The sequence below is a fragment of the Dendrobates tinctorius genome, unplaced genomic scaffold, assembly GCF_039654945.1.
Source record: "Dendrobates tinctorius isolate UK_male_01 unplaced genomic scaffold, ASM3965494v1 ptg000041l, whole genome shotgun sequence".
Taxonomy (NCBI): Eukaryota; Metazoa; Chordata; class Amphibia; order Anura; family Dendrobatidae; genus Dendrobates; species Dendrobates tinctorius.
This window is the reverse complement of record NW_027361709.1, coordinates 5764243-5788998: the sequence shown is the minus strand read 5'-3', so window position 1 is coordinate 5788998 and position 24756 is coordinate 5764243. Positions and strand designations below refer to the sequence as shown.

Here is a 24756-nt window from a genome sequence, read left to right as displayed (position 1 = left end):
CTCCCCAATTTATGACTGGTGCTCACACTTTGGATTAACGGTGCACCGGTTTTCCAGCTGGGAACATGAGGCTGGCGACACCTCTGTTCACAGTGACAGATCCCTGGTCTCATCGCTACGGAGGGCAACAAAATGTCACATAACCCCAGCACAACATATGCAGGCTCTTCAAAGAGGTCGCGTGCAGGCTAGACGGCTCCTCATGTTGCGATGTGTCTTGTGTTTAGTCTGCAGGTGTTTGTTTTGTACATGGCTGAAGTTGTGACCCCGGTTGTTTAGGCTTTTCCCCCCACTACTGGGTGGATTCCATACATCGTAGTGACTTCAGTTCTAGGAAAGAGGTTTCCAGGCTTCAAAAGGACCCGAATGCCACGAAACCTCTACGGATCAAGTTACCGCAGCAGAAAACAACACAACTGGAATATTGTATCACTGATATAAAAAGATACAATAAGTCATAACAACATCCAATGCACACGGCCATTAGGAAGCTACAAAATTAGGTAAGCGAGGGCATTAATCCACCATCATAATCTGACCGTTGGCTGTACAATATGTGCATTCCTCACATCCCAGAAATGTTATACAGAAACTAACAAACTTTGTAAAACTTCATCCGAAAGGAATTTAGATTTCATTATTTGCAACAAAAAAAAAACCACACAAGTGCAATAAACAAATATTTGTTTATTTAGGCAACAAGTGATAAACGTGTTGTGTTTCTCGCATCATTCGGAATCGCTACGGAATAAGATGGAGTTATCCTGACTGTGGCTGCAAATTAAAAAAAAAAAAAAAAGTATAAAATAATAAATGATAGAGATATTTATAAAGGGGTTGTCAGGGATAAAAAAAAAAAAAAAGTGCAACGATGACATTGCGCTCCTTGTTCACACTCCATCCATCACTGACTTCACCATCCATGCAAGTAACAGTGACCAATGACCAAATAAAGGAGGGGCGTGACGTCACCGCTGCAGGACCGGGTCACTTTTTCCTATTTTCCTCCACAAATCACACACAACCTCTTTAACCCTTTTACAATTTCAAAACATTCATAATTGCCAGAAAGATGTAACCAGCTGGGGATTGTGGTAAATTGCGGGCACAGTCTGGGTTATATTTTGGGATTTCCTAGTTTTTAGGCTTCCTCGCTACTGAGACCTGAAGATGTTACGGTTTTGTGCCGCATGGTTTATTGTGGAAACGCGTTAGTCCAGGTGCTTCCCGTCCTTTTGGCTCGGACCGGCGCTGCAGGCACAGGTCAAGCTTTACACAGATCGGGTGGGGAGTCTAAATAAAGCCTTCAATTCGGACATTCTTCCTTTATGGAAACATTTTTGTCCACTTTTTACCACGTTGCGGAGGTTAAATCTGCATGGACAGCCGAGTCATTTTTTCCTACACATTTCTTATTCTATTCTACCTAATTACTTTTTTTTTTTCACACTCAGAATTACGATGACTTCCTAATCATCAGTCATTTTGATTCTGCAAATATTTGGTCCTGATAATTTAAAAAATTAAAGGGATTTTACAACACAGATGCCAATTTAATTAAAAAAAAATAATAATAATGGAAGACCATGTCCAGCCCACCGAGAAGCAGCAACAGCGCTCGGGCGATTACTAAAAAATTCCTCCGATCCAGGAATCAAGACTGAATCATCCTCTTCTGAGGGTCAAACACGTATCTTTTAAAAGCCAAAACAATAAGTACAGGTTGACCGTCTGCTCGACTTTCTTCTTCCTTGGCTGGTCCTGCGTCTCCTTTGCTTGCTTTGCTCTTCTTTCTTGAGGTACCTCCAAGGACTTGCTTTGTTTCTGGTTGTAAACCATCTGGAAATGGGGAAAAAAAAAATAGAATAAATGATATGTACAGAAGTGTCAAGTCCTTTCAAATACCAGCGCATAAACGGCAGATTATATTATACAATGACTGGAGAATTGTGAATGCAGCTCTGAAGGTAACAAGCTGTTTTTACGGATGGGTACAATATAAGCAATGTCATTTAGTAAAGTATCAAAAACAATTATGGTGAAGCCTAAATAATAATGAAACCTGTATAAGTCATTACAGTCACTAGGTGCTGGTATAACAATGTTTTATTTCGGATACTTCGGTACAGACTCATATCGGGGTTAATGGTCACTTTCTTTAGAGGAGGCCGTTTGTACCGCATTCTCATATTCCTCGCTCTATCGTTCATCTCACTTCTTCTTTGCTACTTTCTTGCCCTCACGCTTGTGTTATCGACAGACAGATGAGAAGACGCGGCAACTGTCTAGAATTGCAGGGCCGTTGGGTCAAGGAGCAAAAATAAAAGAAAAAAAAAAACCCGTCTTGGACTCTAGCTCTTCTCTTTCCGTTAGAAGAAGACAGAACCCAAGAAGAAGTGTAGCTGGTGCGGCAGTCAGCTGAAACCCTCCGGTGTCACATAACCTTATCTCGTCCACTTAATCAGCCTCGCTGCCCCCATGGTGAAACCCTGATCGGCATTCCTATTCCAGAACATGACAAAGGATTCCGATGCTCGCGATTTGCTGGAGACAGGAGGTCTGCGAACCCAGGTGATTTGCTCAATTACAGAAAACGTGAAGGGGGTATTGGTGACGGCATGTAAGGGTAGAGCCGTCCTCTGCCCTCGCTGGTACCAAACCGCAAGTAACCCTTCCCTGCCTAAAGCAGCCGGCATGTTTTCCACTCAACTCTAAAACGATGTTGTGGCTTCGAAAGATAAAAAGTGAAGACTTCGATTTCAGAAGGTATGTGGAGAGAATATACTCCGGGCTGATAAAAATACAACCATTTCTTCTGTTTTGAAGAGGGTCATTATATTCCGCCTAAATAGTAACGACCGCCCCACACTTCGGATTATGTTATTATTACATTTCCAAACTATATAAAAAAAAAAAAAAATCAGATTGTATAAATTGTTAAGTTTTATATCTTATCTTATGACCGCCAAAACTAGACATTATGTTCAGGTTTATATTTTCATTTTTTTTTTTTTTTTTACACTTTTTTTTTTTTTTAGCCAATATGCATCATGGCCCTTATTATACAACCACGAGCGCAGAACCCAGTGGTCACATCGCTAAATCTGAGCGTACACTTCGTACAGCCGATTCTCTGGATCCCTGTACACATGCACACTCAGCTCGTCCGAGTGTGCATGCTTTCTAATGGGGGGGGAGAAATCTGCTGTCAGAAGGAAAAGGATCGCCATGATGGAATCCAAGAACCCGATCTAGCTCACCCCAAAACTCTGGTGAGGGTTTGTCTGGCATTTGTATGGACAGATTCAGATTTTAGGAATTGTCGGATTACCTTCTGCTGACGATGGGGTCAGTTTTGACAATACAAATGAAGGATCTGTTTTATAGATACTATTAGCTTCACGGACTAAAAGCTCGTTCAGACGAGAGTATTTTACATCCATGTCTGCACGTTAAAAGGACAGCAAAGAGCTGGCGCACCGACCGCCGGAGCATAGAGCCGGCACAGCGACGCGTACATAGAGCCGGCTCAAACTGGTGCACAGAGCCGGCACAGCAACAGGTACATAGAGCCGGCTCAAACTGGTCATAGAGCTGGCCCAGCGACAGGTACATAGAGCCGGCTCAAACTGGTGCATAGAGCTGGCACAGCGACAGGTACATAGAGCCGGCACAGCGACAGGTACATAGAGCCGGCAGAGCGACAGGTACCTAGAGCCGGCACAGCGACAGGTACATAGAGCCAGCACAGCGACAGGTACATAGAGCCGGCACAGTGACAGGTACATAGAGCCAGCACAGTGACAGGTACATAGAGCCGGCACAGTGACAGGTACATAGAGCCGGCACAGTGACAGGTACATAGAGCCGGCACAGCGACAGGTACCTAGAGCCGGCACAGTGACAGGTACATAGAGCCGGCACAGCGACAGGTACATAGAGCCGGCACAGCGACAGGTACATAGAGCCGGCACAGTGACAGGTACATAGAGCCGGCACAGTGACAGGTACATAGAGCCGGCACAGTGACAGGTACATAGAGCCGGCACAGCGACAGGTACCTAGAGCCGGCACAGCGACAGGTACATAGAGCCGGCACAGCGACAGGTACATAGAGCCAGCACAGCGACAGGTACATAGAGCCGGCACAGTGACAGGTACATAGAGCCAGCACAGTGACAGGTACATAGAGCCGGCACAGCGACAGGTACCTAGAGCCGGCACAGCGACAGATACATAGAGCCGGCACAGCGACAGGTACATAGAGCCGGCACAGCAACAGGTACATAGAGCCGGCACAGCGACAGGTACATAGAGCCGGCAGAGCGACAGGTACCTAGAGCCGGCACAGCGACAGGTACATAGAGCCAGCACAGCGACAGGTACATAGAGCCAGCACAGTGACAGGTACATAGAGCCGGCACAGCGACAGGTACCTAGAGCCGGCTCAAACTGGTGCACAGAGCTGGCACAGCGACAGGTACATAGAGCCGGCACAGCGACAGGTACATAGAGCCGGCGCAAACTGGTACACAGAGCTGGCACAACGACCGGCGCGTAGAGCTGGCAAAGCGACAGGTACATAGAGCCGGCACAGTGACACGTACATAGACCCGGAACAGTGACAGGTACATAGAGCCGGCACAGCGACAGGTACCTAGAGCCGGCTCAAACTGGTGCACAGAGCTGGCACAGCGACAGGTACATAGAGCCAGCACAGCGACAGGTACATAGAGCCGGCGCAAACTGGTACACAGAGCTGGCACAACGACCGGCGCATAGAGCTGGCAAAGCGACAGGTACATAGAGCCGGCTCAAACTGGTGCACAGAGCTGGCACGGCGACAGGTACATAGAGCTGGCAAAGCGACAGGTACATAGAGCTGGCACAGCGACAGGTACATAGAGCCGGTTCAAAATGGTGCATAGAGCTGGCACAGTGACTGCCGCATAGAGCCGGCTCAAACTGGTGTATAGAGATGGCACAGTGACCGGCACATAGAGCTGACACAGCGACAGGTACATAGAGCCGGCTCAAACTGGTGCACAGAGACCGGCACATAGAGCTGGCAGAACGACAGGTACATAGAGATGGCACAGCGACAAGTACATAGAGCCGGCTCAAACTGGTGCACAGAGCTGGCACAACAACCGGCGCATAGAGCTGGCAAAGCGACAGGTACATAGAGCTGGCACAACAACCGGCACATAGAGCTGGCAGAGCAACCGGTACATAGAGCACAGCGACAAGTACATAGAGCTGGCTCAAACTGGTGCACAGAGCTGGCACAGCAACAGGTACATAGAGCTGGCTCAAACTGGTACACAGAGCTGGCACAGCGACCGGCGCATAGAGCTGGCACAGCGACAGGTACCTAGAGCCGGCACAGCGACAGGTACCTAGAGCCGGCACAGCGACAGGCACCTAGAGCCGGCACAGCGACAGGCACCTAGAGCCGGCACAGCGACAGGCACCTAGAGCCGGCACAGCGACAGGCACATAGAGCCGGCACAGCGACAGGCACATAGAGCCGGCACAGCGACAGGCACATAGAGCCGGCACAGCGACAGGTACTTAGAGCCGGTTCAAAATGGTGCATAGAGCCGGCACAGTGACCGGTGCAAGTCATTGGGATCGTTCACAAAGGCTGATGATCCTCAGAAAGAATGCAACATGCACTTGTGATACAGACGCCATCTATATGTCATCCACGCCTGGCTGCGGGGTTGTAGTTACCCCACAAGCTGCAGAACGGCAAGGCAGCAATCATAAAGGTGTAGCGTTTTATTGCAGCACTCGGCTGGTATAAGCTTCTATTTGTGGACACACAGATACAAAGTGACCCGTGTTATTTCCAAAGTGGTTCCATTCAATCAATGCACATTATCCCACAGCTCAGGCTCTTCCCCAGGTGAACGGCATCGCAGCCTGACAAAACGGCTCTGAATGCTCCTTTCTCCATGGTGCCAGAAGGTCTATGGGCTCCTAAAAGCCAGTGCCCAAGAGCCAGACGCTCCCCAATCTGACTTCCATCTCTCTCCGTGGAATTCTTGCGTTACACGATACGCGCCTGACGTTCCTTGAGAGCAAGGAAATGAAGGGAAATAGATCTGTCACTGAAGACGACATTGGCTACTTAATAGCTGGAGCTGACGGGGATTTTTAGATGGAAGTCTTGTTTAACTTACATTACGGTTTAATCTCCGCTGAACAATGAATGCACGGGCTGAACACACAGGGAAAAATCTCTGCCGTTAATTAAGTCCTGGCTGTGCCGCACAGGCAGAAAAAAAAAAATTAATAGATTTTTTTTTGTTTGTTTCCGTTGAACAATTACTTTATTTTGTTAGCGGATTAAATGCAGAGAGGGAGTTTGTGTCACAAAGAAAGAAATGCAATATCCCACCTATCGCTGTGTGTACAAACACCGAGGAGAAGAGCGCGGCTCAAGCCCTGCTGCGGGAATCACTCACATGCTCATCGGGACGCACAAAAACTCTACATCAAACCAATGTTGATAGGAACATCGACCAAACTTTCCTCCCAATGATCTAGCAAAAGGACGACAAACAAAGATCTGAGTGGGCCCTCCACTACGGCGTATAACCACAGCCAACTGAACCCCATGGATACGGTGGACGGCAAATGGGGCAATTACCAGATCGCTGCCTCTGCATGGAGGAAAACACCAGGTCGCTGCCTCTGCAAGGAGGAAAACACCAGATCGCTGCCCCTGCAAGGGAGCAAACACCAGATCGCTGCCTCTGCAAGGAGGAAAACTCCAGATCGCTGCCTCTGCAAGGGGGCAAACACCAGGTCACTGCCTCTGCAAGGGGGCAAACACCAGGTCACTGCCTCTGCAAGGGGGCAAACACCAGATCGCTGCCTTTGCAAGGGGGCAAACACCAGGTCGCTGCCTCTGCAAGGGGGCAAACACCAGATCGCTGCCTCTGCAAGGGGGCAAACACCAGGTCGCTGCCTCTGCAAGGGGGCAAACACCAGGTCGCTGCCTCTAAAAGAGGGCAGACACCAGATCGCTGCCTCTGCAAGGGGCAAACACCAGGTCGCTGCCCTTGCAAGGGGGCAAACACCAGATCGCTGCCTCTGCAAGGGGGAAAACACCAGATCGCTGCCTCTGCAAGGGGGCAACCACCAGGTCGCTGCCTCTGAAATTAACTAATCCTTACTAGATTAATTGTAACAAGGGTAATAGATGGATACTATTACTTAGTACCAAGGCGGCAGACATTGTAACAGGTCGGGCGGGAAGGCGGATTATTGGCAGGACGAGAGTTCCGGATAAAGAACCATCAAGGCCACATACACACGACTGTATGTTCGGTCCAAGTGCGGTCTGTGAAAAACCAATAGCACTCCGATCAATGCTATTCAATGGGGTCATGTAGATGAGCCAGTTTTTTCCACAGACCAAATCTACATGTGAAAAAAAAAAATCACAGCGCGCCATAAATCGGATGCGACTCACCCATTCAAGTCTATAGGCGTGCAAAAAAAAAAAAAATTGGATTTCATACAGAGCCGCCGTGTAGCGATCTATTTTTATGGATACATTGTAATTCTTTAAAACACAGAATATCTGGTCTGGTAAATTTTTCATAATTGCTGATGTATAAAAACAAGCGACAAAAGAGAAAAAAATAATATCCGAGTTTTCCGGGCGATTTTTGTCCAGGATTTCTTCCAACCTCAGCGCCACCGTTACCCGAGGTTGCATGATATATAATGACTTTTGGGGAGCAGCGCGGTTGCAAACGTCAGTCTGAGTTAACCCTTGCCAGTTTGCCGGTGGGGACGGTGCCGCAGGTGCTTTGGTTGTTGCTGAGCGGAGACGTCCTCCATTCTCTTGGCTGAACCTGGAGAAGGATGAGGACTATTCACACACAAACACAATGGTCTGTGCTGAGCGTCCCAGAGAGACGAGTCTTCAGATTTGGCTCTCGCTGCTAGCAATCACAGAAGAATGTGAGAAAACAAAACTGTTTCCCAAGCGCTGTTTGTTGGTGCCATAATTAATAGAATCATCAAACGGTTCTGCAAATTGCTTCCAATTGCCGGCGTCACTTTCATGTCAGATGCCAGACTAGAAAACACCAGCCTGTTCACCAGCGCGGGGCCAACCTCTGTCCTACACTGGGAACGGAGCGCTTTCTAAAGGGGTTTCGGATAATTTGCGCAGTAATGGGGTCCCGCTGGGTATACATTACACACCATTTAAAGTCATGTTGCTTTTCCTTGTTTCAGGACATATTTAGTAGTGAGAAGATCATAATAAAATGCAATAGACTTTCCTTTCCTGTGTTCCCATAGTTTTCTCTCCCGACCAAAAGGCCAAGTAAACTCCATAGGCCAAACGGTCGTCAGCAGATGCAAAATAGGAGAAAAGAACTAACACAAAACAAATCCTCATATAACAACGAGCAAAACGCTGGAGACAATTACTGACTCTATTAAGGCCAGAGTCCCATACAGAACATACACCTGTTCTCCAGCAGATCGGAGTCCGGTACACGTCGTACAGGTAGGGGGCAGTCCGGTACACGTCGCACAGGTAGGGGGCAGTCCGGTACACGTCGCACAGGTAGGGCGCAGTCCGGTACACGTCGCACAGGTAGGGCGCAGTCCGGTACACGTCGCACAGGTAGGGCGCAGTCCGGTACACGTCGCACAGGTAGGGCGCAGTCCGGTACACGTCGCACAGGTAGGGCGCAGTCCGGTACACGTCGCACAGGTAGGGCGCAGTCCGGTACACGTCGCACAGGTAGGGCGCAGTCCGGTACACGTCGCACAGGTAGGGCGCAGTCCGGTACACGTCGCACAGGTAGGGCGCAGTCCGGTACACGTCGCACAGGTAGGGCGCAGTCCGGTACACGTCGCACAGGTAGGGCGCAGTCCGGTACACGTCGCACAGGTAGGGCGCAGTCCGGTACACGTCGCACAGGTAGGGCGCAGTCCGGTACACGTCGCACAGGTAGGGCGCAGTCCGGTACACGTCGCACAGGTAGGGTGCAGTCCGGTACACGTCGCACAGGTAGGGCGCAGTCCGGTACACGTCGCACAGGTAGGGCGCAGTCCGGTACACGTCGCACAGGTAGGGCGCAGTCCGGTACACGTCGCACAGGTAGGGCGCAGTCCGGTACACGTCGCACAGGTAGGGCGCAGTCCGGTACACGTCGCACAGGTAGGGTGCAGTCCGGTACACGTCGCACAGGTAGGGCGCTGTCCAGTACACGTTGCACAGGTAGGGAGCAGTACGGTACACGTCGCACAGGTAGGGCGCAGTCCGGTACACGTTGCACAGGTAGGGAGCAGTACGGTACACGTCGCACAGGTAGGGCGCAGTCCGGTACACGTCGCACAGGTAGGGGTCAGTCCGGTACACGTCGTACAGGTAGGGGGCAGTCTGGTACACGTCGCACAGGTAGGGCGCAGTCCTGTACATGTTGTACAGGTACAGAGAAGTACACATAGTGCACATAGATGATTGTGCACATCATATTACTGCAGAGTCTCTACTAGAAATCCAATAAATTCCTGGACTTAGTAATACAGCGCTCACTGATGGTCTCCAGTTGGCTCACACATGGATTCATGATTGGTTACTGCCTCCGATCACACAGGCACTGGGAGCAGCAGCTGAATTCCCGGCTCTTTCTCTCCTCGTACCTTTCACCATGCTATTACGTGGGCATAAGACCCCCGGAGTCCCCATTACTATAACAGGAGGAGGACTCGTCATTTTTAAGTGTTTTTCCTGTCTGAAATCTGCTCGGCCCCCGACATAACGATCCTGCGGCCCCCAAAATGTGAGCGGGACGGGGAACAGGTGGAAAGCATTTCACTTGACCCGCGCCAATTAAGTCGTTCCATACAAAGTGCCGTCTGCGCAGGAAAAAGGCTCTTGAGCGATGTCCCAACCCGAGAAAAAGAGGAAGAAGAACAGGCGAGAAAAACAAACGAGAGGCCGGAGAACAACGAGAGAAGAAGAAAGGTTTCTGGCGGAATTCACAATAACTTTTTTTTTTTTTCCAATAACCCAAAATGAGATCAGATCCCGAAAACTGAAGAGCACGACCCGGATAAGACAAGCGGGACTGGACCCAGCCGGCATGGACAGAATGTACCGGTGTCAGTCTGCGGAGTGTGACTCTGATGCTGAGCGGCCATCGCTTTTGTGACACGCAGAATTGCATTTTTGTCTATAATTTCTAAGACTTCGCTGTAATCTGACAGTTTAGTAAAAAAAAAAAATGTAATAAATGAGCAAAATATTTGATGTCCCACTGGTGCGACAGGAGCCTGCAAACAATCCGACGGAGGGTCCCTATGCCCACCCCGTAACAACCTGGTCCTGACCACCTGCAGCACTGATGAAGCTGCATTCTGGGATTAGTAGTGCTTGGACGTCAGCAATCAATACCCGATGGGATATCCTACTGAATTGTATCGCTGGGACGGGGATGCCCATTTGATTAGGACACAGCGAAGAAGACCCTTGTACAGGATATCCCACCCTTATGTAATGCGGAGATGGAAAGAGCCAAATATCTCTGGCCGGTTCCCACTTGTACAGCTTTATATAACCAGGCTGCCCTGAGCCATGCACGCTCTTATTGATGGGAAGTGCATGTAAGCAGTCAACCATTGTCTTGCCAGGCGGGCAGGATGACATGCCGATGCGGAGAGGGGATCATGCCACAGGACGGTCCCGCAATGTCTGGCTGTTATTCTCCGTCTGAAGTGGGTGCAAGGAGGGTGCCAGCGGCTCTTCATTTCCCCCGCTACTTGAGACTGACCCCCGGTTCCTGCATTGTTTGCTCCCGTGTCACGCTGGCCTGGAAGCGCATCCCAATCACGAGGAGAATGGAAGACAAGTGCTAATAAGGCGGCGCGGGGGAGGATGGAGAGCCGCTTTATGGAAACTTTCATGCGGCATGCATTGTGCGTAAACAAATGTGCAGCTTGCTTTCCAATGATAAGGAGATTACATTTTTCATTTCTTGAAATCAGGTTTGTTCTCCGTTGTCATCACAACAAAGCGAATTAGGACGAAGAAAACCAGGCATCTCCTTACGAGGACCCAGGTTCTTCACGGCACAGCTGCACAGATACTTAATATTCTCAAACGAGCCTTTGATTGTCTTTGATGCAACATGCTCGCGTCTACTGCGGCACAAAGAGAGGAGAATGCGGCGCGTTCTGATGTCTTAATGTTGCTTAATACCTTGTTTAACCTTCGCTAAGCTCCTTAAACGGTGGGAAACGAATTGGTGGAAAACAAATGGGCTGCGAGAGGAGAAAGGATTTGCGCAAAAGAAAATGCAAAGATACGCGCGCTCAACTTTATGTCGTACTTATAGAAATGTTTAATCGCCTGAGATGTTATCGCCACACGCGGTGCAGGACGGGATTCAGAAAAAAAACGGGGCTGCAGGAAGAATAGGGTGAAATATAGGGGCAGAGGTCACCTATGCCGCCTGGAGTTTATTGTACCCCTACGTGTGTGGATTGGGTCCTACAGGGGGGTATTTCTGTAATAACACACTGGTAACAGGTTACAAAAGCTAAATTTGTTGGGAGTCTGAGTGTCGGAAGACGCTATGTGCCCGCCCGACTGGTGGCGCGTATAAAGTGATTCCATCCATAAGCTGTTCAGGTATCCGCCAGTCCAAAAGAGGCTGAATCAGCACCAATGTGAGACCACCAACCCCATTCTGGTAAGCAGTAGGGGTCTCATGTCGGCAGATTGGTAATAAATGGTAAATGAGTGGGGGTCTATTTAATGTAAGTGCTAGATTGATGGTAGTCTAAGTCGTAGAGACCCCCAGAAATTGCCAGAATGGAGGGTTGTGTCCCCTCGTTGAGTTAAGTGGTTGACACAAACGTCATTCCATTCAAAATCAATGGGACGGATGAAGGTAGGAGTGCAGTGCTCTGCCATCTCCATCACTCACACAGAGCAGAAGCATGCATGGGAAAACCAGGCACCCATGGCAATCAGTAGGAGTCTAAAAGGTTGGAACTGGGGGTTTCAATTGTAAACCCTCCAATCTAATAGATAGTTAGCCATTAATTCTCAAATTTCTTACCATTATAGTTCCAGAACCCATACTTCTCACATTGTACCAGTTGTGTGTACACAACGCCATTTTTTTTTTCAGCTGTCTCTGAGCTAGTGGGTGAAGACTACCTGCAATTATATCTCCCATGCACTGCACACAGACATAAGGATTCCTGCTCTTATCTTTCTATGTAGCACAGAAGCAGCAGTATGGAAGGCATTATACTGAGCAGTGTGACTGTGCATCCAGCTTTGTGGAAAGCTAATTAGCAGCATATCTCTGTGCGTATCTCTATAAACCAACTGGCAGCTGCAATCTAATCCCTCTCAGATCAGCGAATCAATGAAGGCTACATAACAGATAATTGAAGATGGATAAATCCTCCAAACCCTTCCTATAGTTCAGTCTATAAATGCAATGTACATTGTGCCGCTTTGTAAAATCCTAAAGGTCTACCTAAACCAAAAATTTAATGTCAAGGATTCCTCCTGCTTCCTGGAGAAATATCTATATTCAGCCAAAATAATACAAGTGATATGGGCTAAAGTCATCAGAGAGCGTGAATGCATCCAATCCCGATAGTGAGTCGGTGGCGGCCAACCTGCCTTCTAGATCCTACAACCGGCATTTCCTCCAATACTTCCCATCACATATCAGTAAACGCTGTCACGAAAACAGACTTGTCAGCATTCCGTTGCCTTGGAACCGCTGCCGTTAACCCGTTCACTGCTGGAAGAAGCACTGCAGGGGTTAACAACTACACGGTCAGGAGCCAACGCTGGTTGGGATCCAGATGACCTGCGGAGCCCGAGTCTCAGTCTGATGTTTTCATTCCCTGAACAGCCCCCGTGCGTGGAAACCAATGTAAACACAAGCCATGGACCTCTCTTTGTCTCCCGACGCTCCATGTTACTTCCTACACTGACGTGCCTAAAAAAACTACCAGTTTATATCCAAAAACAAAAGAAAAAAAAAAAGAGGGAGGGCGAGGAGGCGTCATTTATACCGTCCGTTTCTGGAAATGTTGGCAGCCGGAGGAAGCAGGACATGTAGTTAAATGCTGTTTTCCCAGCTTTCATTTTGCCCGTTGGCTCCCCGCCGTCCCCTCTTATTCCGCATCTCTTGGCTTCCGATGGAGGCTTAAAGTAAAGCAATGAATGGCCTCCTCTCGAGGCCGCTTATGATCACAGACACCGGACACCGCCTCGGAGCACAGAGGTCCTTGCTATGCAACTGCTACTTTACTTCTTGAATATTTTTGTAATCTTAAACGGAAGCCCCGCAGACGCACCGGATCGAGTCCTCTCACGGCGTGAATTTGCAAAGAGGGTAACATGACACATTCTCCGCCCGGCTTGGGGACATTCAGAAAAATGTTACTTATGTCTCACAGAAATGAGACTTTTCATTTAATTCATGTGCCAAAAAATGATTGATGTACATGGAAATAAAAAAAAAAAAAAATGCAGAGTAAAATACATTGGTCGGGCTCGTAAAGGCTGCACACGATGGATGAAGGCTTCGGCCACATGGAGAGGTTTGGTTTTGGCAAAGTCATGAAATGTTGGTTTTACTCTTTGCAGTTGGGGTGAGAATTGTTACAGGGGAGTCGGGGACAGGATCTGATCTTCCAAATTTCTGGAGTCCAAAGGGACTGATGTCGCTTATGATTTTTGGGCACGGAGTTCAGGACCACCGTGAGCGCTTACCTTTAGGGGATGCAGACCCTATAACAGGTCACCATATCTAGCAGTAGTAGTGAAAACTATCAGGTCCGCTCTTTGCTACCAGACCTCCCCATCTAAAATTTATAAGGGTCCTCAGTGGTGAGTTCTTCTATCAAATTCAGAAAAAGTAGATATAGAAAAGTGTGGTCATATGGAGAAAGCACCTTCAATAAATGAGCCATAGAAGCAATCACTGACATAGTCAACCCAATGGTAAAAAAAATTCTCTACATACCGTAATTTGTCATCAGGATTCTCAGTGATTTAAAAAAAAAAAAAAATCTGTCCCAACAGCAAAAATACCATTTACCTGTTAAAAGCCGCATGATGCTCAAGCGCTGCCACTTTCCAGGTGCACGCCAGTCATTTTTTTTTTTTAACTTTTCTGCAGCAATCACTGGCCCTGATGGTGAAGCCTACAGTTATTACACGAGGCCACTGGTGATTGCCTGCAGCGTTCATGTAAATACACACAATGCCTTTGCTGCGGGCGGTCACTGTACTTTCAGACAACTTGATCTTGTTTGATGATGTGATAAAACTGCATCATCACAAGACACGAGTGATTGTCTTACCGCTGTCTCCAACATCACGTCCTCCCTCTATCTGAAACTGAACCTGTCAAAAACGGAATTCCTTGTGTTTCCTCTTCCACTCTCCTACCTATGCCTGACATTGCCATTTCTGTCTGTGGTTCTACTATTACTTCTCAGCAAAAAGTCCGCTGTCTTGAGGTCATACTTGATTCAGAGCTTTCATTCACCTCCCACATCCACACCTCAAAAACATTTTTAGAATTCAAAGTTTTCTTGCTTTCGACTCTGCAAAAACTCTTACTGTAGCTCTTAATCATTCTTGTCTGGACTATTGTAACTCTCTACTAAACTTTCCCCTCTCCAATTTGTCCTGAATGCAGCAGTCAGGATCATATTCCTCACCAACTGTTACACTGATGCCTCCACCCTGTCCCACTCATTGCAATGGTTACCCATCCACTCCAGTATTCAATATAAACTTATATCTCTCACCCACAAAGCGCTCCATGGCTCAGCACCACCCTACATCTCCTCCCTAGTTTCAGTCTACCACCCTACCAGTGCCCTCCGTTCTGCTAATGACCTAAGAGTAACATCCTCAATAATCAGAACCTCCCACTCCCGTCTCCAAGACTTCTTGCGTGCTGCGCCAATTCTTTGGAATGCACTACCCAGGATAATTCTATTAATCCCCAATATCCACAGTTTTAAGCGTGCCCTAAAAACACATTTCTTCAGACTGGCCTATCGCCTCAACATATTTATCTAACTATCCCTGTTTTCCTCATACAAAGTTTTCGTGAAAACCAGGATCCTTGTATCATGTTCTCACACCCTTTATGCATTTAACACCCCTCTGTGTGTGCTCTTACATATTCTGGCTGATAACTGATTGATACAGCATTACATGAACACCCGAATTCTTACATTATGGCTGGTCCGAACAAGGAAAGCATTTGTTACCATCCACCTTTCGTCTTTCGTGTCTCCCCCATTTCCTCATAGATTGTAGCTTGTGAGCAGCAGGGCCTTCACTCCTCTCGGTATCTGGTGATTTATATGATTATTGTTATTTTGTAATGTATTTTATCGTCTGTACAAGTCCCCTCTAAAATGTAAAGCACTGCGGAATATTTTGGAGCTATAGAAATAAAATTATTATGATTATAAAACTGCAAAGCACCAGGACCTATTACAGGAAGAAGGGGGAAGATCCGTGTCCCTTTACAGGAAGTGGGGGAAGATCCGTGTCCCTCTATGGGAAGCGGATCCGTGTCCCTCTACGGGAAGCGGATCCGTGTCCCTTTACGGGAAGCGGATCCGTGTCCCTCTACGGGAAGCGGATCCGTGTCCCTTTACGGGAAGCGAGGGGGGATCCGTGTCCGTCTACGGCAAGCGGGGGGCGGATCCGTGTCCCTCTACGGGAAGCGGATCCATGTCCCTCTACCGGAAGCAGGGGCGGATCCATGTCACATCAAGAGAGGGCGGATTTACATCTCACTCGATGGGATGATGGGCGTAGATCCATGTCTCTCTAAAGGAAGTGGGGGTGAACATATGCCCCTCAAGGGGAAGTGGAGGTGGGCATTTTTCTGTTTCTGCTCTCCTGTCACATTGCATACCAGCTTAGTAGAGGTGTGCTGTCAGTTCAGGGCACCCAGATAATTGGACATCGCATGCTGGTAAGTGGGGGGGGGGGGGTTCCAGCACTTATAATGATGGCAGAATGTGGAGAATTGACACTTCCCAAGCATATTAGGCTGGTTTTAACATGTGAAGGACTACATCAGCAGCCTATGTATTTCTGTGGGTGTCCTGTGAAAGTTCAGGTATGGTTTAATGAACAATTGCAATAGAGAGCTCCATATTTCAATTGCGTCACATAGTCTTCTTCTCAACCCAACACTGCCAGTATCACAGAAAAACACCACTCTCCAGAGGTCAAAGATCAGAAATTAAAAAAAATAAAAAGTTACAAATAAAGTCAAACAAAGTAAACTTTTGTAAACTCCGCATCCTTTCACTATACTTTGGTATCGGGCTCAGCTCTGCTTCACCAAGTTCATAAGTATAAATGTTATGTACAGGAACAATATCCATCACCGAGCTGTCAAGTAAATCACAGAGGAGAAAAGGTGTTAACATTGTAGATTTTGGCACTGCGTGTTTTTCATTTGAAAGGTAAGAAGTTACTGAATATTTTACATGGCTGGAAAATATGTAGAAGAGGGGGTGATGATTAATGGTCAGCTCAGAAAATTCACTCTGGGTTACTCAAAGCACAGGATGATGGAAAAGACTTGTAGCCGTCATGTGATATGCCAGGAGGTTTTACCACGATGAGTGGAGTAGTTCTAGGTGATGAGTTTGTACCAACATGGTGCTTTATTTATTTTGAAGCGAGACTCAAGTGTTTGTATTAAAAAGGTATAAAATAAGAAAATGGATATAAACCCTCAAAGATCTAATGCAGCTGTTGTCCTGAGGTTTACCCGATCCCTGCTGGTGTCTACATAGTGGGAGTAACAGGAAATGCCCATTCAACCAATCACCGGCTGCAACTGTAAGTGAAAGGCTGAGCAAGAAATCCTGCCACTTCCAAGCACAGACCAGTGGGAACTGGGTAAACCTCTGAATGGGGCGTGTATTGATTTTTCTCTTATTTGTATTTTATATTTAAATGACAATCATTTTTAAAACAAAAAAGGAGATCTAAATGTAAGCGGTATTACAAAACTTGATAATACATTTGCACAATTGATCAATTTTTCTAAGTATTTTGCAGACTGCAGATTTCCCCCCCCCCCCCGCCCCCAAAGTAAAATGGGATTATATGATGTTCCCCCGCCATGAGATCTGATGAACCCCCTGCAGAGCCGGAGTGTGATTGAGTTGCACATAATCGGTTCGGCCTGTTTGCGGACAAATATAAACCATATAGCTGCAGCAGGGTGGAAGGAACGGCGGCCGAGCTTCTTAGGAAGTCAGGAAATTAAATTAGGCCGGTATAATGTAACCAGCCAAAAAAACATATAAACAAGTTAAAAAATAAATTAGCCTCTTTAGCAAAACCACAAGGCGGACGTACGACCGAAGACGGAATAAAGCAATTGTCATTTTTTTTTTTTCCCACAGAAAAGTAGGGGTCACATTCCCCTATCCTAAATCACCACTGATTAAAAAGGTAAATAAAACAAATGCATGTTGGCAAAAAAAAGGATAAACGGAAAAAATGCATATGGATATTTCATGGTAGCAAAAAAATAATAAAAAATATATAATATATATTTCATATGTTAGCAAAAATAGTTAAAGATTAAAAAAAAGCATATGGATATAAATCACACACATACATTTTTTTTTCATCACGCTTCCAAAATTAAAATATAATAGTGAATAAAAATATTACATATATACCGTAGGGAAAATAAGTATTTCATACGCTGCCGATTTTGCTAGTTTTCCCCCCTACAAAGAATGGAGAGGTCTGTAAGTTTTATCGTAGGTACACTTCACCTGTGAGAGACAGAATCTAAAAATAAAATACAGAAAATCACATTGTATGATTGTTACATAATTTTGCATTTTTTTCATGAAATAAGTATTTGATCACCGACCAACCAGCAAGAACTCTGTCTGACAGACCTGTTAGTTTTTCTGTAAGAAGCCTCCTATTCTGCACTCATTACCTGTATTAATTGCACCTGTTTGACCTCGTTACCTGTATAAAAGACACCTGTCCACACGCTCACACTCCAACCTCTCCACCATGGCCAAGACCAAAGAGCTGTCTAAGGACACCAGAGACTAAATTGTAGACCTGTACAAGGCTGGGATGGGCCACCACAAGACAATAGGCAAACAGCTTGGTGAAAAGGCAACAACTGTTGGCACAATTATTAGAAAATGGAAAAAACACAAAATGACTGTCAATCTTCCTTGGTCTGGGACTCCATGCTAGTTCTCGCCTTGCATGATAAGGACGATTCTAAGGAAGGCCTGGAATCAGTCTAGAATTACACGGGAGGACCTGGTCAATGACCTGAAGAGAGCTGGGACCACAGTCTCAAACATTACAATAAGTAACACATTACGTCGTCATGGATTAAAATCCTGCAGGGCACGCAAGGTCCTCCTGCTTCCGCCAGCACACGGAACAGAACTAAGGAGCGGCTCCGTAAGAAGCATCTCAAGGTCTTGGAGTGGCCTAGCCAGTCTCCACACCTGAACCCCAGTAGAACATTTTTGGAAGGAAATGAAACTCAATGTTGCCCAGTGACAGCCCCGAAACCTGAACGATCTGTATGGAGGAGGGGGCCAATATCCCTGCTGCAGTGTGTACAAACCTGGTGAAGAACCACAGGGAACGTCTGACCTCTGCAACTGCAAACAAAAGTTTCTGCACCAAATATTAAGTTCTGGTTTTCTATTGTATCAAATACTTATTTTATGCAATAATATGCAAATTAATTATTTTTATTGTTAGATTCTGTCTCTCAGGTGACGTGGACCTACAATATAAAAGTTACAGATCTCTCCATTCTTTGTAGGGGGAAAAACTTGCAAAATCAGCAAAGTTACATTTCACTCCAATAATAAATCGAATACATTTCTAGACTTTTTTCTTTCCTAATATGTATTTCGGTATTTATTTATTGGGTAGATGCGTTACAAAAAGAAAAAAGAAAAAAAAAAAAAGACTAAATAAAAACACAAAAATAGAAATCTATAGTCCTATTGAACTCGTCCATCTTGGAATAAATATTACCGTACTGGGTGAAGATTAAGTAGCAGTTATGCAGAACAACCTGCAAAAAATAAGCTAAATTAACGGGACCAGAGGAAAACGAGGGGAGAACCTGCGAGTGTCATTTAGCTCGGACTCGTAAGAAAGCATTTACTTTACATAATGCCGTCTGCAAGAATCTTCATTAATATAAAAGCTCGCCTCAGAAGATTCCAGCTCCGCTGAGCCTTAATGAAGAGGTTACTTCTACTTAAATGCCTGGTTATACCAACAAAAGGAAAAAATTAAAGTACAACGTCTACAATCCGGCCCTTTTATTAACTTCCATTTTAATACATAAAATATACTCCACCTAAATTTGTACAAACTCTTTAACAGTATTTAATCTTCAATTAAAATACCCCGAGCAGAAAACTCAGATAAGTGACTACAAGAAAAAGCTTATTGACCCAGAATATTATTCTCCTTGTTACTTATTTTATTTCTGCATATTAAAAATGTCATCTTTATGTCTCGCATAGAAAAAAAAAATAAAAAATCTCAAGAAATAATGAAGGTTGAACAAAAGAATATGAGGCGACAATTTAACAGTCGGCGCCGGCTGTGTCCTGATTACCGAGTGAGGCCGGCTCGGAAAATACGAGTGACCCCGCACCTGAACGGCTCGCGACTTAATTGGAGAAATGACACAAAAATGGAAGTTTAAGAAGATGCAAAAACTGAGTTCCACAGGATGATCCTACTGTTTACTGGGAATTATGAGAGGTGTTTGTGGCTAATTCCCCCCAAAAAACACTTTTTGAGGTCCGTCAGGGTCCTAGCGGTTGGACAACCTTCAATCTAACAGTTGGATTCCCACTCATTTAGCCGTTTTCACTTCTCCGCAAGTTAGGTGATAAGTTCTGACCTCTGTAAGGGTGTGGCGGATACAATGCCGATTTTTCTGCATAGATTTGGAGGGGAAAAAATTACTGCATCATTGAAAAAAAAAAAAAATATCATCCACTACGGGGTAAAAAAAAAATAAAAAAATCAGAGATTGATCGGAGTTGCGTTTTTTTTTTACTGTGGATTTCGGCCTATAAAATAAAATCCATGGCAAAGTGGTAATATATATATATATATAAATACCAAATAGACAACTAATATTACACTGTCGAAGAAGTAGAAGACTTCTTATTTGCGGGTTTTGTAAGTCCCAAAGTGTGGTGACAACTGAAGTCAGTTGGAATCCTCAAACTTCTTCCATAAAAGAAAACAGGCGAACGTGCGCAACACAGACATAAGAGAGGAGTAAATTAAATAAAGAAGAAGGTGAAAATAAAAAACAAAAATTAGAAATGTCCTAATAAATCGGCCAAAAAAACAATTTAAGTTTCATTTGCAAAAGATGGGGGGGGGGTGACAGCTGTGATGAGCACATTGCTGGTCTCTGAAGAGTGGTTGTCAGGTTATTTATTGAGCCGTCATTTGTGGTTCTACATGGCGCCGGCGCAGGGAGGGCCCACAGATCCCCTTTTCCATGTAACACAAGAGCAATACTATGTTACGTTAGGAATAAAAAATGTTCCCTGAACACACCTGTTGGTTGTAGAACTACAAGTTCCAGAAACTCTAGGTGAAGGCTGCTGAGCAGAGTGGGGGCTGCAGACAAATGCATAGTTATAGCTTAGCACAAGAGCTCAGTTTCGTATTTTTCTTACTAGTTTTCCATTGTTTTTTCTGCTTTTATCTGTACGGTTTATCGCCATTAGTATGTGCTCCATGGACAATGCTAACAGGTGCGTCTTCTGAGATGTCTGTATGCCTTTAACAGCCGATTTAGGGTCAATATATGGGGTTCGATGTCGGCAAGTCACATGTTTGGAAGCCCAGATAATGGATCTAAATGGGCAGTTTGCAACACGCAGGAGCACTGAAAACCTGGAGAGAGGAGTTTAGAGTTCACTGAGCATCTCTGGCTGGAGTTCGTGATATGGAGGAGGGTGGAGGTGGGGAAGATCAGGACCCTGAAGTACATAGCTGGGTGACAGTTGCAAGAAGAGGTAGGGGGAAAGTGCCAGGGAGCCCAGTCCTTATTTGGCACAACCTAGTAAATATGGCTGTTTGACTGATATTAGGAATGCAAGCCCAGGACTGGGATCCCCACAGCGGGCCCAGGACTGGGATCCCCACAGCGGGCCCAGGACTGGGATCCCCACAGCGGGCCCAGGACTCGGATCCCCACAGCGGGCCCAGGACTCGGATCCCCACAGCGGGCCCAGGACTCGGATCCCCACAGCGGGCCCAGGACTCGGATCCCCACAGCGGGCCCAGGACTCGGATCCCCACAGCGGGCCCAGGACTCGGATCCCCACAGCGGGCCCAGGACTCGGATCCCCACAGCGGGCCCAGGACTCGGATCCCCACAGCGGGCCCAGGACTGGGATCCCCACAGCGGGCCCAGGACTGGGATCCCCACAGCGGGCCCAGGACTGGGATCCCCACAGCGGGCCCAGGACTGGGATCCTCACAGCGGGCCCAGGTCTGGGATCCCCACAGCGGGCCCAGGACTGGGATCCTCACAGCGGGCCCAGGTCTGGGATCCCTAGGAAATTGACCTGCTGTAGGAAGGAGGGCGATGGGAGTGCAGCAAAGTCCAGACAGATCTTGGGGTTAGAGGACTATGTAAATAGGTGGACTGACAGGGTCATCTGCCGCCAAGACTGCGAATGCTGAACAATGTATTGTCTGCCGGGTGCTCGAGGTCGGATAGACATATTGCTAAGTTGGGCTGGGAAAAATCAGTGGTTATTGTACACATCGGTACCAATTACAAAGATAGGAGGTGGAAAGTCCTTAAAAACGTTTACGGGGAACTAGGGGGCTGAAGGCCAGGACCTCCAAAGGCGGCATTTTCAGAAATACTGCCTGTGCCATGAGCGTCACTCGAAATACAGCAGAAGCTTAGGGAGATTAATAAGTGGTGCAGAAATTGGCACACGAAGGAAAGGTTTGGGTTCATGGAGAACTGGAGCAACTTCTCTGTCGGCTGCAGGCTCTACGGTAGGGATGGGCTACCATCAATAAGGAAGGTGCAGCTGTGCTTGGGGAAAAAATGATCAGATGGATGGAGGCACTTTTATACTGGATCTTGGGGAAGGAGGGTAAGGAGAAAGAGTAGATTGAGAAAGTGAGACAGTAGGGGTCAATGAGGAAATAATAGGGGGTGCTGGGACATGCAAGGAAAGTGGGCAGGTGAGGAGAAGTAATAAATGTGCAAATAGTGTTAAATGTCTGCTTGCAAATGCAAGAAGTCTAGCAAACAAAATTAATAAATTGGAGACCCTTATGTTGGCCACAGAATACAATGTGGTGGGCATTATGGAAACCTGGCTGAATGAAAGCCATGACTGGGTGACAAAACAAAAAAGGTGGAGGGGTGTGTAATATCATTAAATCCAACTTAAGACCTGTGATCAATGACGACATTGGGGGGAGCTGCGACAATGTAGAGTCAGTATGGGTAAATGTACATGGGGATGGCCATAATGGAAAGCTGCTAAATGGAGTTTGCTACAAGTCTAATAATATAGAGGAACAGGTAGAGGATGAAATGCTGCAACAAAGTAAAAAGGCAGCAAATAATAATAGAGTTCTTATTTTGGAGGAATGTAACTATCCAGACATTCAATGGGACATTGAATCTTCTGGTTGTGCTAAAAGCTGCAGTTTCTTATCTGCAGTTCATAGAATCATAGAATCGTAGAGTTGGAAGGGACCTCCTGGGCCATCTGGTCCAACCCCCTGCTCAAAGCAGGATTCGCTAAATCATCCCAGTCAGATGTCTGTCCAGCCTCTGTTTGAAGACTTCCATTGAAGGAGAACTCACCACTTCTCGTGGCAGCTTGTTCCACTCATTGATCACTCTAACTGTCAAAAAGTTTTTTCTAATATCTAATCTGTGTCTCCTCCCATTCAGTTTCATCCCATTGCTTCTAGTCTTTCCTTGTGCAAATGAGAATAAAGTTGATCCTTCTACAATGTGACAGCCCTTTAGATATTTGTAGACAGCTATTAAGTCTCCTCTCAGTCTTCTCTTTTGCAAACTAAACATTCCCAAATCCTGCAACTTTTCCTCATAAGACAGGGTTTGCAGACCGGTCACCATTCTGGTCGCTCTTTTCTGAACTTGCTCCAGTTTGTTGATGTCTTTTTTAAAATGTGGTGCCCAAAATTGGACACAATATTCCAGATGAGGTCTGACCAAAGAGGAGTAGAGGGAAATAATGACTTCACGTGATCTAGACTGTATGCTTCTGTTAATACATCCTAGAATTGCATTTGCCTTTTTTGCTGCTGCATCACACTGTTGACTCATATTCAGTCTGTGATCTATTAGTATGCCCAAGTCTTTTTCACATGTGCTGTTGCTTAGCCCTGTTCCTCCCATTCTGTATATGCTTTTTTCATTTTTATTGCCCAGATGTAGTACTTTGCATTGTTCCCTGTTAAAAACCATTCTGTTTGTTGCTGCCCACTTCTCCAGTTTATTTATATCTTTTTGAATCCTCTCTCTCTCTTCTCTAGTATTAGCTATCCCTCCTAGCTTTGTGTCATCAGCAAATTTAATCAGTTTACCGTCAATTCCTTCATCTAAATCGTTGATAAAGATGTTGAACAATACAGGGCCCAGGACAGAGCCCTGTGGTACCCCACTTGAGACATTCTTCCAACTGGATGTGCAGCCATTTACGACCACTCTTTGGGTCCGATCACTAAGCCAGTTATGAATCCACCTAACAGTTGCCTTGTCCATTCCATACTTAGTCATTTTTTCAATAAGGATTGTATGAGATACTTTGTCAAATGCTTTGCTGAAGTCAAGATATTCTATATCTACAGCATTTCCTTGATCCACCCAATCAGTGATTCCATCATAGAAGGAAATTAAGTTAGTCTGACATGACTTATTAGTTACAAACCCATGCTGACTCTGTTTAATCACTTCATTCTTATCCGGGTACTGACATACATGTTGTTTAATAATTTGTTCAAAGATCTTTCCTGGTATAGAAGTCAGACTCACCGGCCTATAGTTGCCTGGGTCCACCTTCTTCCCCTTTTTGAAGATAGGAACAACATTTGCTCTTCTCCAGTCTTCTGGGACTTCTCCTGTTCTCCAAGAATTTTCAAAGATTATGGAGAGGGGTTCAGAAATTTCTTCTGCTATCTCCTTCAGTACTCTGGGGTGTAATTCATCTGGACCTGGTGACTTGAATTCATTTAGGTTAGCTAAGTGTTTCCTCACTATCCTTCTGTTTATAGATATCCTGGATTCTTCTATTCCCTTAATAGGACAGTGAAGAACAGTTGATGTTACATTTCCTTTCTGAGAGAAAACAGATGCAAAATAGGAATTTAAAAGTTCGGCCTTCTCAACATCCTGTCTTACCATTTCATCATTTTCATCCTGTAAAAATCCTATAGCATCTTTGACTTTTCTTTTACTTTTGACATATCCCCAAAATCCTTTATTATTGCTTTTGACATCTCTTGCAAGCCTCAATTCATTGTCAGCTTTAGATGACCTCTCTCAGCTGGTAGACGAACCAACCAGGGGAGGTAATCTACTGGATCTGGTCCTGTCACATAGACCAGGGTAGGTAATCTACTGGATCTGGTCC

At 46.0% G+C, this 24756-nt stretch overlaps 1 protein-coding gene across 2 annotated transcripts in view; it reads right to left on the bottom strand.

Moving 5' to 3' along the window:
* Positions 1 to 667: 667 nt before the first annotated feature.
* EEFSEC (eukaryotic elongation factor, selenocysteine-tRNA specific) overlaps positions 668 to 24756 on the bottom strand; it is a 124786-nt gene continuing 100697 nt past the window's right edge. For both annotated transcript variants that reach the window (XM_073575051.1, XM_073575052.1), the window contains one exon: positions 668 to 1839. In XM_073575051.1, coding sequence (XP_073431152.1) covers positions 1655 to 1839 — 185 coding nt within the window. In that variant the 3' untranslated portion in view covers positions 668 to 1654. The remainder of the gene's footprint in view (positions 1840 to 24756) is intronic.